This window comes from Vidua macroura, chromosome 7 (genome assembly GCF_024509145.1).
Source record: "Vidua macroura isolate BioBank_ID:100142 chromosome 7, ASM2450914v1, whole genome shotgun sequence".
Taxonomy (NCBI): domain Eukaryota; kingdom Metazoa; phylum Chordata; class Aves; order Passeriformes; family Viduidae; genus Vidua; species Vidua macroura.
In genome coordinates, this window is record NC_071577.1 from 19564535 (window position 1) to 19578218 (window position 13684).

The following is a 13684-nucleotide window of genomic DNA, read 5'->3' on the forward strand; positions in this document are numbered from 1 at the left end:
AGTTCTTTCATGTCATATGGTTTATTTGTTGAAAAAAAAAAAGTCATGCTAGAATGGTCCTAGCCTCTTGGAGGCCTACAAAAGCCCTAGTATTGTTCACCTCACGATCAGTCCCAATTTAATTTTTTTTCTCTGTTTTTATTAGTATTAATAATAACCATATTTTTATTTTATATTAGTACTTTCATTTTGCTAAGGTACTGAAATGTTTAAAGTAGACCTGTCGTTCTTGAACTGAAATTTTATTAATTCACTGGTAATTTGTCGTACTATAGAACCTCTCTCTTACTGACTTTCTCTCTTGTGGGCAAATCTCTTTCACTGTTCTCACTATGAACATCTCAGTATGCATTATGCCTGTTAGTGACATTGTCCATGTTAAAGTTACGAAATTCAGCTGATATTTCCAGAGTTACGATCTAGAAATATTAATAATATGTGGCAGATCAGCCTGTTCTGCACTAGCACTAGATGCTTCTAGAATGAGAAAGTCTGGGATACCACAGAAAGGGGTGAGAGATATGTTTTATGCTGCCACAGCAGTCCTGACCATCTTTGGAGCTGTACTAACACCATTAACAATCTGTTACCATTAAAACAAGGACAGTTATTACAATGCAAAAGAACAAAAATGTGTAAATATAAAATGCAAAGGGTAGTATGAATATAAGTGTATAAAGAATGGAGTAAGCTTAGATTCCCTATGAAATCAGTCGAATGCACAGCTAGAAGAACAAACACTATTGAACCCTAATGTAATGTTTAAAAATATTGTATTCAAGAACAGTTGAGCTGTGTGATTACTACCTTTAAACTTCACAGAACTCAATGAACACCATTTAGTTTAGACCACGCCCTTGAGTAGTGTTTCTTTTTAGTACTGAGTGTATTTATTACTGAGAGTCATCTGGCTCCCTTCAAATGGCAGGGACCTGGGTAATTCCAAGATGGGGTGTACAAAAGCAGCTGTGTTCTTCTCACCCCCTGGGCTGCACAGAATATTACTTGGTCACAGCAAGGATCAGGGGCTCTGTCTTTATTCTTTCAGTTTTACAAAACCGCTTATTTTTGCAGTTAACGGTGACTTTGCTGTAAATATATGTTCTGGGCAGCAGAAAGCAGACTGTTGGTGGCAGAAACAATAAACTGTTTGTTTTATTACTGTCTCTTGAACATTGCTTTTAATCAGGTAGAGTTGCTCCAGGGCTGTTTGGCTTCTGCACATGATCCAGCTGTACAATAAGCTGTATTTGTGCAGTACTTCAGCGTTGGAGAGTTGACATTGAGATGATTGCTTTCTAGATGTTAGTGCTTTTTTCCATGAAACTTATAAAACACATTTTGTATGTAATATGGTCAAGATTATTATGGTTTAAACTATGTATGCCAGTTTAAAATGAGGTTTTCAGCATTATGACAGATTTGGATAGAAAATTCAGCCAAATAAGGCAAACCTTAACTTTAAAAGCAACTTGAAATCAAAAGCATGTAAGATGAAGTGTTACATGGTCATGAGTCAATTTCTAGCTGAAAGAATCATATGCTTTGAAGTCCTGTATCTGCATTTACTGAAGTGGCTGTGCTAACAGTAAGTTAGATATAGGAACTATGGAGGGGGAGAGGGTGGGGGGAAGCAGGCCATTTTTACAGTATGTTAAAATGAAGAGCATAAATTAAAAACTTATATTCAAACTTGCACATTTTTGTACACACATCGCTGACTTTGGTACCATATGTAGTCTCATTGAAGTACAGCAACAAAAGTAGGTAGGATTTTAATTTCTTTTTCTCTACCAGTTCAGCTGTTTTCTCCAACAGCTAAAATCAAAATTATACCTATAGTAGGCTTTATTTTTTGTGTATACACAAACACACACACATACATTCCTTCATGAATCAGACTGCTTATGCCTTATACCTGTATTGTGCACCTGTATTGTACAAACTGGTAAGTTAAATATTTTTATTTTAAGAAGATAAGATGTTAATCTACTGAGAGCTATTGTGCCTAGATTGGACAACAAAATTGTCTGACAAGATGTTTGGATTTTGGGAAGATTCAATAAGTAGAAAAGCTCTCCAAAAGTAGTCTTTCAGAAAATTTGTGGCCTTATTAATAGAGCTAGGCAAATCCATCCTGTACTGTTGCTGTGAAATAGTCTTGCAAAATGCTGCTTTCAGGACAAGTAATGTGTCTTGAACTTTAGAAGGGTGGAAAATGATGATGTTTTTATTGTGTTCCTGAAAAGGAAACTAAATTTGGTTACTGAAGATTGTAATTTATGGATGTGAAAGGTGCTGGGGCTGTGCTGAATTTATAATAATTTTTGTTAATTTCAATTTTACTGAATATTTGGTGTAGTAATACATTAGCTTTATTCAACAACTAAGTAACTGTATCTGAATCTGAACTAGACAAACTTTTTTTCCCTCTTATGTGTATAGTGATAGATTTTAAGACAGTAGAAAGACCACATAAATATATTACCAGCAAGAACCTGTTATTATCACTATACTAATAGAAAAACTCTGAACAGATACAGCATTCTCTTTCTCAGTATTATTGTTGCAAAAATGTCATGTCACTGAAATAGAAAAGTTGTCACAGACACTTTTAATGTATAATTTCAGGCTTAGTAAAAGTGTCCTTTCTTTTAAAAAAATCAAAAATATGTTCAATATTATATTCCTTTTACTGTGACTGAGATGATATATATCTGATGATATTTTCACCTTAACTCCCTCACTCTTTTTCAAGTTTTGAGAATTCTGTCTTATGGACTTAAGGGCATGCTATAAGAATAGTTTTTACTGCCTTCTCTCCTTCAATTTTCTTAGCAGGCAACACTTGATGGTGCCTGTCTTTAATGGTTCAGAGAAGCAGAGCCTGAGTTAAAGGAAATGTCTAATTTTTTGAAGAGCCCTGATCTGACTTGTGTAACATTTTCTGCAATTAATTTTTCATGGATTCTAAATGTTTCATCTGTTCTTCATAACCTCTGTATTTAATTCCTAGATTATTTTATTAATGTGCCAGTAAATTGTTATACATCAATCACAATGTATTTACAAGGGTCTCCTCCTGACCATATGCCTTTTTATCTAGATAAGCATGCACAAAAATCTAGCGGTGTGCCTAACCACCAGCACTCCTTTGAATCCAAAAAGCCTATGGCACTTCTCTGGGCATGGGGTATTTGACACTTTCCAGTGGTTCCTGCTCTGGTGCAGGATGAATGGGGTGGCAAACAGAAGACCAGGACCTTAGCCTGGAGAAGAGGAGGGTCAGGGGTGACCTATCACTCTCTACAACTCCCTGGAAGGAGGTTGTAGCCAGGTGGGGGTCAGCCTTTTCTCCCAGGTACCCAGTGACAGGATTACAGGACATGGTCTTCTTCAGCTGTTCCAGGGAAGGTTTAGGCTGGACACTGGGAGGAGTTTCTTCCAGAAAGGGTGATTAGATACTGGAATGGGCTGCCCAGGGAGGTGGTGGAGTCACTGTCCCTGGAGGTGTTTAAGGAAAGACTGAATGTGGCACTCAGTGCCATGGTCTAGTTGACAAGGTGGTGTTTGGGTACAGGTTGGACTTTGTGAGCTCAGAGGTCTTTTCCAGCCTCATCGATTCTGTGATTTGCGCACGCACTTGCGAGCAGCGTTATTGCGGGTGGCCCGCCGTTCTGCAGCAGCCGCTGCTGTAGGCCGTGGCCGTGCCGGGCCCGGGCCGTGCTGTCGCTGCCGTGCTGTCGCTGCCGTGCCGTCGCTGCCGGGGCGGGACCGGGGGTTCGCCCCTCCCGCCCGGCGCGACCTTTCCCCCGCGGCTGCGCCGCCCCTTCCGCCGGCGCGTCCGCGTGCGAGGGGCCGCTCGCGCTGTTACTCCGAGGCGGCTCCGCGCCGAGGTGAGCCCGAGCCTCGGCCCCGGCCGGGACCGCCCCCCCGCCTGCCCGGCCGCCAGGAGCCCCGCACGGCCCCCGGCCGCCGCCGCGCGGGTGTCTCTCCTCGGCTTCCTGGAGGCGGAGGCCCCGGCTGGGCCGCTGCGCCCTGCCGAGAGGGGACGGGGCGTGGAGGGTGCGCGGGGTTGTCGCGGTGAGCTCAGTGTGCCCTCCCCTGTGCTTGCAGATGCCCCCGAAAAAGGGAGGCGATGGGGTAAAGTCGCACCCGATTATCGGAAGGTTCGGGACGTCTCTGAAGATCGGGATCGTCGGGCTGCCGAACGTGGGGTAGGTGTTCGGGACGGGCGGGGAGGCTCCCCGCTGTCCCCGCGTGTGCCCCTGCGCCGGGCAGGACCTGAGGCGCTGCGTGGGCGCAGACAGATGCGGATAGGAGCGGAGGGACACAAGTCTGACTGCTCGGTGATGCACTTCCATCTTTAGCTGGAAGTACTTGCAGGTGGAGCGACGCAGAACTGGCAGCGATAGGCAGGTGTGTACGAGTCTGGACAAGATAATAGGGAAGGGTTCAAAGAAAGGAAAAGTCTTAGTAATTGCTGAGATACATAAATCCCTATGTCCTTTGTCTCTCTTATTTTCTTAATTCCACTGTTGCGTATGTGTAATGCGTATTTTCTTGCAAATACTTAGGCAAATGTGCACAACAAATTCCTTTTATGTTTTGGGATTATATGCACAGGTGGGGGTTAATTATTCCATGTCAGTAGCAGTGAAGAGGACTTCCTTTCTTGAAACTTTTTCGGAGAAGAAGTCTTCTCAGTGAGACAAGCCTAAGTGACAGTTTGGAAGAGATGATGCAATGTAAATAATTGATTTCTGTCATGCTTCTCATCTGTAGTTGTTATGGCTCCTCACAGGAGTTGTACTTGAATTGAAGGAACATGAATTGATCGCCTGGAGGATATACTTGTGAAACTTTTTTGGTATTAATTTCTGTGTCCTGTTTACTAAGAGAAGGTCTCAGCATTCTCAATCTTTAAATCTTTAACAAATTGGAGGATAAACTTGTGTGCATGTCTTAAAGCTGGAAGCATTGCTTTCTTATGTTTTCATTATAATTTATTTTATTTTTCAGGGTGTACTCCATAAAGGAAGTAATTAGCTGTAGCATGGTATTGCATGTCAATGGAGATAAATAGCATTTTCAATTATCTTATGACATAACTTTTGAAGAAAATTGTTAGTGACTTTTGAGCATGGTGGCTGTATGCAGAGCAGTTCTGAAAAACACAACAACCTGAATATTTACTGTAGAAAATTTGGGAGTTAATAAATAAAGAATTGCTCTTTTGGCATAATAAATGCTAGCTAACAAAGTAACCTGTTACTTGGTTTAAGGGAAAATGTTCTCTTTTTTACCCCCAGTACAGTACTTGTAGGCTTCTTTCCACTGATACTTAACAACAATGAAAATAGCTTGGTAAGGTGTAACTGTATCTTTACATACACAAAAGATTATTGGTAACTGATTAATTGTTGTGGTTTGTTTTTTGTGCCTTTTTTTTTCTCTTTTCATTGTTGAATTTTATTGCTTAGATACTGAAATTGTGTTACAGTGTAAATAAATCTTAAGGAACAAGATACGTGTGGAAAGGGTGAGTCATGGCAAAACTAGTTAAAAAAAGAATTGTAAGCTTCCTTACTGGTGTCTTATTGTACTTGAAGAAAATGAAAAATAGCCAGTAGGGCTGTGCATTGCTTTTGACTGATATTTTTTTTTTTTTTTGCTAACATGTGTGTACAATACATGTACTTAGGGGAATTTTAAAGGGTAGGGGAGAGAGGTAAACATCACTGGGTTTCGGTGGGGCATTCCAGATGTATGTGTCTTCTGCTAGAATCAGGGGAATGGTCGCTGCTGTTGAGTAAGTGGAAAGCTCAGTATTGCTTTGGGTTAAAATAAGATGTGGTTTAATCCAGTACTTTTAAATACTTCTAAATTGATCTACTTTAAGAATGTTTGTATGTCATTTATAGGAAATCAACGTTTTTCAATGTGTTAACAAAGAGTCAAGCGGCAGCCGAAAATTTTCCTTTCTGTACTATTGATCCAAATGAGAGTCGAGTGCCTGTGCCAGATGACAGATTTGACTTCCTATGCCAGTATCACAAGCCTCCAAGGTAATTCATAATATTTTTCTGCAGTTAGGCAGCTGAAATAGTATTACTGAGCTAAACTTTTCATAAAAGTTTAATGCAATTGTAATGTCTAGAAGTTTGTTATTGACATCTGTTTTAGAAAGTGAAATTAAGTGTCTGCCTGGATTATACCTTTCCCATGCCCCTGATATGACCTTTATTTTATGAGAATGATAAATGTAGGAGCTCTCAGTCATTGCTCAGCACCATTTGGTGCTAGGTGTTTCTGTCTTTGAAGGTGGTTGCTCCCAGGTGCCATGGAGGATCTTCTAAAGAGATTTGGAAAATAAACAGTAGTGGACATACCTAACTTGTCATAAGGTTGCTCATTTCAAAGATTTCCACCCTATACTTTGAAACATTTAGAATATTGTATGTGCTGTATGAAGCTGAACAAATATCTGTCGTTATCCCTGCATCTTCAGTTATTTGCAATAAGTTTTGTGGGCAGTCTTTTTTGTCCCCAATTTTCTCTCCTTTTAATAGGGTGTGCTACTTGTACATCTCTCCTGATTCTTTCATTATTCTAGAAGTGTGTTAATTTTGTCACATCTTTTTTTTTTTTTGCTGTTGACTGTAATCTGCTGTGTATGTTCAATGTGGGAACTTTTTACTTGAACAGCAAAATGTAAGGTGCTTTCAGAATTCATAAACTTAAATAGGGACATGTGACTCACTAATTTTAGTTTGCAGTTACTTGCAGAGGTATCTTGAATTGAGTGTACATAAATCATAGGGCAAACTAGCATGCACATGTATGCTTTTTTCCAACTCTTGAGCTTCAGTTTTAGAGCCAGATCTCACCCACAGTTAAAAAAGATTGGTTAGTTGCTAATCAAAAATCCATTTTCTGACTTAATTTTCAGGTCTAAGCAGGCTGTTTCCATCTGTAACTATTGTGCAGTTTTTAAATACTGCATTAATATGAAGCTGTTTAGGTGGATTGTTATAACATGTTATCTTGTTTTTCCTGCTCAAGTCAGTGTTAAGCATGGTGGTTACTGCATGAATCTTAAAAACAAAACTGCTGAATTAGTGACAGAACTTTCAGGCTGTTGACTGTGCAGAGATAATGCCATACCTTTTAAGTTTTGTTGGCAGTTTTCTTCTAACTTGTACTGTTAGTGCTGCTTTGGCCATGTCAGTAATTCCTTTTTATTCTCGCTTAGCTATGAATGGCTACTTCCATATTAGTAGTTGAAGTGACAGAGATTATTACTTCTTCCCTCACCCTGCCTTTGGCCATCTATATTTACAGGGAGTGCTAAGATTGTAAATACTTGTATGTGTGTTCTCTGACTAGCAGATTCTTCTTCCCTCCCTCCTAACTCATTGCTCTAAAATATTAATGAAAATAGTATATTTTCTGAATCTTTATTCAGTAAATATACTGACTTTGATAACAAGCTGGATAATCAGCTTTTATTTGAATGGTCTTTTGACTTTCTCCAGCCATTTATTACTTAAAGTTAATGGATGTAGGCATTAGTGGATAGTTACAGCTCCTGAGTTCACTTATGCTGCTTATAAGATTTTTGTATTTCACTGTAAGAGTAATGAAGTAGAGATAATTAGTGATAGTCCAGTAGCACACTAGACTGAGGTAACTTAACTAGGCTGTTTGTGCTTGTCTGCCTCAGACTAACTCAGGAAAAGAAGGCTGTAGTCACAAAGATAGGCTACTGAATTGTAATTTAAATGTCTTAATTTCTCTGTATAGTCTTGATTTTGTTCTTCATCTTTATGTAATATGTTCTGTGGTAATTTTCTACTTGTTTGGATTAGTAGATGTAATCCATCTGTGCACACAGAATGTTTATAAACAGTGAATTCTCTTTAAATTGGATTCTTGTCTAGCCTCAGGATTTTGTCTTTCAAAATCTAAAGCATTCGGGTTTTTATTTCCCATATGTTACACTTAGTCTTCACAGAACTGCAGTCATTGTTGGGAGATAGGGAAAAGAAAAAAGGAGTGGCTTTGTCTTAACTACAATAATTGTGTGACAGGACAAAGTGATCTTGCCTGGGTGCCTGCTGGGAGCCAGGAGAGGGGAGAGGGACAGGGCTGGGCTGGCAGTTGCTGTCTGTGCTACTGAGCTGGGACTGCTCTGTTGCCAGGGGCACTGCTGTTGTGAGTTAGTGGCTGTTCTGCCATTGGAGGAAGAGTTGGGATCTTCAGGTACTGTTTGTTGCTTGAAGATCCATCCCTCTCTCCAAAAGAGGAGAGCCTCTGCTTGGTTGGGACTGCTGTGCTGTTACTTGTTAGCCCATGCTGAAAGGTGACTGGTATTAATTGGAAATGTAATGTTTGTAAATGAAATCACATAGGCAAAAATTTAGAGACAGTTATCTACAGGTAAATCTGTACTTAACAGATTAAGGTACACTGGCAGAACTTGTAACCTGTGCTTTTTTTCTTACTGCAGCAGTGGGATGTATGTGACTGTTGACAATAAATAAGTTAAATGATATAGTCTGTACACAGAAGGTGGGCTGTAACAACTTACTGTAAAAGCTGCTATGTTGTTGCCAAATAATATAGATGATTTCGTTGAGCTTTACTGTTACTACTGCGTGCTTTTTAGTATGAATGAAACTGTGGATACTAAAAAAGAAGGATACCTTAATATATTAAACACAATTCTGAATGCTTGTGATTTTAAGGTAATTGTTTATATTATGCTACTAACCTAACATATGTATTTAAACTACTTATTTGTTTGTTATAAATTTCATACATTATTCAGTGAAAACTCATTTGTTACATTGTGCCCATGTGTTGCTTTCTCAGAAAGGAGATGGTTGATTTTTAATTTTGTTGTTCTCCTACCCCTATTACCGTAGTATATATATACCTTCAAGCAGGGTTTTACAGACTAATGATTGGATTAGTTCCAGTTTAGTAACTGGAAAGTTACTAAACAGAGTATTTTCTGTAGACCGATTCGCTTCAGCAGGAACTAAAGCAGAAAGGTGTATTTCCCCCCATCTATCTATGAATACTAAATAGGAAGCAGAGGATGAGGTCTGCTAATTCTGTAATGGAAAAGAGATGTTTTTCATCTCAACAAGTAGCTCCTGACATGAAAATTATGTCATGGAAGCCAGAAAGAGTTGCTCTGTTAACTGCAATTAATATTTTATGGGACACTGTGTGTTTAGGAGTGATGGGTATCTCACACAAAAAAAGAACTGTGTGTATAGTGCATCTGAAGAAAATTTTTTAACTTAATAAGAGCTTTAGTGAAGCTATTTTCTTGTGTATTTTTTTGTTCTAAATTTAATTAAAGTGATGCTTAATCACCTTAAACTTAGAACTACTTTTTTTTAGTGTAAGTATGTCAAACCTATGTAATTTGAGCAGTGATTTCTGTCCTAACTCACAAGTAGCTTGAAAGCCTCTGGGTGTATGTACCCCCCAGTCTTAGGCCATAGGTCCCCCAGCCTATTGCCACACTTGTAGTGTGCTGTGCCTGACCAGGAGATGTGCCTCAAGTCACACTGGAGTCCAGCCTCAAAATGATTTTCACTGAGGTTGTAGAGGAAATGGCAATTTCCTCTTTATTTCATTTATTTTGTTCCCCAATAATCTCCTCACTGTGATTATTTGCATTTTTTCTACTTTAAGTTACATGGCTAACTAAAAGAAGTACTTGGGAAGAAAAACTGTAAGCCTCAGGCAATTAACCTACAGCCTAACTGTAAGTTATTACACCCAATGACTGCATTGGCTGATAGGAATCAGCCTGTCTGAAAATCCTAATGAAAAGGTGATTTTGAAGTCTTATGTTTCTTCTTCCTCCCTTGCTTAAAATCAAATGAGATTATAAGCAGGAGTGATTTGAGAGAAGGGATGAATCAAACTACTTAAAAAGTTGTCAGTATTTGTTTCATTCCTGATTTGCACCTTTGAGTTGCTTTGCACACACGTTCACAAACACAAAGCTCATTGCAACCACAAATGTTTCTCTTCCACCTTGACTATTTCTAATCTGTCTTGGATGTCCTTTTTAAACTTAAATTTTAAAGCAATTTTGGTCATCTCAAAGGAGGATAATATCTAAATTGCAACTACCCCTCTTCAACTTCAGCACTGTCCATTATAATTCAAGATCTGTGTCTTTTTTGTCAGCAGATTGCTTTGTTTTGTTGCATTGCAGATTGACAAAATTAATTCATTTAGATCTTTAGTACCCAAGTGATGGTTACTGAGCTAAATCTGAGTAAATCCCATTGCTGTCTAGATCATGGAAGTCTTCTGCAATATTAAATGAAAGTTCCCTTGAACTCATTGTAGGATAGCATACTCAGATGATAAAATTTTAAAGTGAAAATTATGTAATCAGTCTGGAAAGCATTTTGTAGAAACCAGATCAGCAGTGGGACTTTCTGAGGGACATCATGTGGGACTTAGGCTATGTTTAAGAAGAGCATTTATATAAATGGAAACCACCTGTAATTTCAAAGTGAGAGATCGATAATTTAGCAGGCTGGAACTCTTAACATATCAGCATGTATAAAAGAATCCCATTTTTTTACGGAAAATTGCTGGAAATTGGTAACTATAGCCTGTTGTTAATGGTTTTTTTCTGTAGGTGTTACTGAGTTTGCCTGCTCTTCAGTTTGTTCTGAGCCTGTGTAAATCAGCTGGGCTGTGATGTGTGTTCTAGCATTGCTTGTTTGTCAGCAGTGAATGAAAAATATTAAGTAATGATGACTTGAGCCATCTTTTCTGCCTGATGAGAGAAGGCAAAATGTAATTAGTTGTATTTTGTTGGTGTAATAACTTAGTGAATAGTTAGAGAATGCAGGTGTTTGGTATGTACAGGACATGGAATATGTGTTGTAATCCACATTGAGTCTCTTACCTTGTTATAATTCATATAAGCACAATTTAATTAGCAGATTTTTCACTTCTGGTTCATGTGCCATTAGGTTCAAGTCTTGTTTGTCAGTACCATGGATAAAATGCTATTAATGAAATCATTCTTGCATAAAAATGACCAGGGTTCATCTGCAGTACCTAGTTCTTTGGAAGCAGATTCCTTTAGCTGCCCAGTGAGGAGTTTTGCTTACAGTGGTCAAAACTGCTTGCAAGATTGATCGGGGGAGCTGTAACAGTCTCTTGGAAGAGGGAGTTCCAAACTGATCTGTTTGGAAATGAGCCAAAAATAGCAGTGAGGACAGTCTGAGAGTTGAATGGATCTCAAAGAGATTGTCACAATATACATGTTCTCTTTCTGTGTTGCTGCTTTTACTTCAGGTCATTTGTGAATGGTAACAGATGACTCTTACTTAAGTTGTATGAATTTTCAGGAAGGAAGAAGAATTTATCTTTTCTGCAAAATATGTAACCCTATGGATGCATAAGCCTTTTATTTCTGAAAATGCTCTAACCACCAGACTGCAAAACTGTACTTTATCTGGCCCAGTGAGTCTTGTGCTCTTTACTGCATGGATGCTCGTACAGTGAAGGTGGTACGCTAACACAAACTCAATGCTAATACTTTTCAAAGTGAGGTAAAAAAAATCCCTGTTCAAGGATTAAACCTGTGGTTAAAATATAGAGATACTTCTGGATTTGGTGTTCTGTTTCATATTATAAATCCTTGTGACATACTTTATGGTAGATTGGTGTAGCACTGATTTGTACAAATGATCAGTTGATGCCACCTGTTCCTGATGATCATTTGAGGCTCAGTGACATTATGCTAATGCTGACTAACGAATCTTAAGAAATGGAAATTAATATGTTTAGAGGAGGAGGGAAAAAAAAAAGCAAAATGCAGTTAAGTCTTCAGTAAACCGTATTCAAGATATATGGTACATTCCCCTCATTCTGTGCAGTGTTCTGTGTTTATTTAGTTTCATAATGTAGACTCTGTCCTTCAGAGTACAGGCAAGTGTGACTAGCTTGTGCCTTTTTTTGCTTTTCTGTGTATTCATTTTTCTACGATGAAACAGAGATTTAGACCCGGCAAGGTATCTGCCAGTGGGAATAGTTCTAATTTGCTTGGAATGTGAGCTTTGTGGTACCCGAAGTGAAGGTGAGAAAGCGCCCTGGAAACCCACGCACTTCAAAGGTCTCTTGCCTGTGTTACTCAACTGTGAAAGAAATGCGCTGGGGTTTTCTTTCCATTGTGTGGCAAATGAGGTTGATTCTGGTGATAGAGTGGCCATCTGCATATGAAGGTATCTGTCTTGCTCTAATGTGGCATCTTTGTAGTGAAAGTGTGAATTGTTCTGATGGCTGGCCAGGAGGTTAATCCTACCAGAAAGGTGAGAGAGGAGCATAGAAGATTTCTTACACCACCTTTGTTTTCCTTAAAACACAATTTAAAATGACAATGGAGAAGTGCTTTAAAGAGTGGTGTTTTTCTGTCTTGCTGCTGAGGGAATAGCTACGTGTCAAAAAGCAAGGACTGGGAAGTCGCCTGCAGTTTCTTCTGAAGTATGTTAGTTCTGTTCATATCCGGCAAAAGTAGTTACTGGGTTAATGCATTAGTATTTACTGGCTTCTGTCTTCAGAACATGAGTTACTCATTAAGGATTTGTTCTGAGTGTGTGTACTAGTAGTTAAAAAATATAGAGGGACAACGATGTGAAATTTGCAAAATTGGTTTACTTCATAGCATACTTATATTCATGTACTTTTGACTACATTCCACAGTATTAACTTGCAGCACACAATATCTCTCTTCCCAAGGATGAGCCCTTCTTTTCATGGGCCTAGTGAAGTTTAGAGTCACTATTGTGTTACCGAAATTCAAGTAACATACTATATTGTGTTACATAATTGCTTCTTTCTGAGTACATCACAAAGATATTAATTACATGGAACATGCCACTAAGTTCCTAATGTATTGTACCTGACAAGTTTAGTGACACTTTGAACTTCACCTTGGTAAACAAAAAGATTTTGTCCAGATCTTGTATTTTGAAATTATTTTACTTGAAAGAAATAATTTTCCTTTGGAAGTGTTAGAGCAAATTGAAAACAAAACCACCAGAGTGGTCACCACTCTTCCAGAAATAAGTGATGTTCCATACCTCAAACAGATTCTAGTGAATCATCTCTCCCCAAATTAGAAAGTTAATTTGAAGTAAGAAAGCACATCTGCTGATTTATTTGCAGTCAAATGAAAGTGGAATAGCACCAAAGGAAAAAAAGTTGGAATTGTGTTTTGTTCTACCTAAGTCAGTTGCTCAGAGCAGAGACAATGATCCATAGATTTCTGTAACTACATTTTTTTTTCTGTCTGGGCTATAGCTGCCATACCAGGCACTGATGAGACAGGTTGTTTTCCTGCTGGTGGAGTTTCCTGCTGTTACAGATTTGTCAGCAGTCATGTTGTCAAAAATTCGGTATTTGAAAACACGTATTTATCAGCACGTTGTGTCACACTAACAAAACTAAACAGTTTGGGCTGTGGACAATAAAGATTTCAGAAGTGTAATACTGCTTAGAAGATTACTGGCTAGGTTATCCTCAGCCCTCATTCCCACCTTTGTGGTTGCTTCTGTCTGTGGGCAGCACTGCAAAGGAAGGTTTTTGTAAAAGGCATCTTAAGGTAGACCACAGAATTTATTTCTCTGGA

At 38.8% G+C, this 13684-nt stretch overlaps 1 protein-coding gene across 2 annotated transcripts in view; it reads left to right on the forward strand.

The window, feature by feature from the left end:
* The first annotated feature begins 3817 nt into the window (after positions 1-3817).
* The window catches only part of OLA1 (Obg like ATPase 1), a 94229-nt gene continuing 84362 nt past the window's right edge, over positions 3818-13684 (forward strand). The window contains exons 1-3 of one of the 2 annotated variants that reach the window (XM_053982844.1): positions 3818-3896; positions 4117-4217; positions 5925-6068. In XM_053982844.1, coding sequence (XP_053838819.1) covers positions 4117-4217; positions 5925-6068 — 245 coding nt within the window. In that variant the 5' untranslated portion in view covers positions 3818-3896. Of the gene's footprint in view, positions 3897-4116; positions 4218-5924; positions 6069-13684 lie in introns of those variants that run through there. The other variant, XM_053982845.1, reaches the window with a different exon arrangement.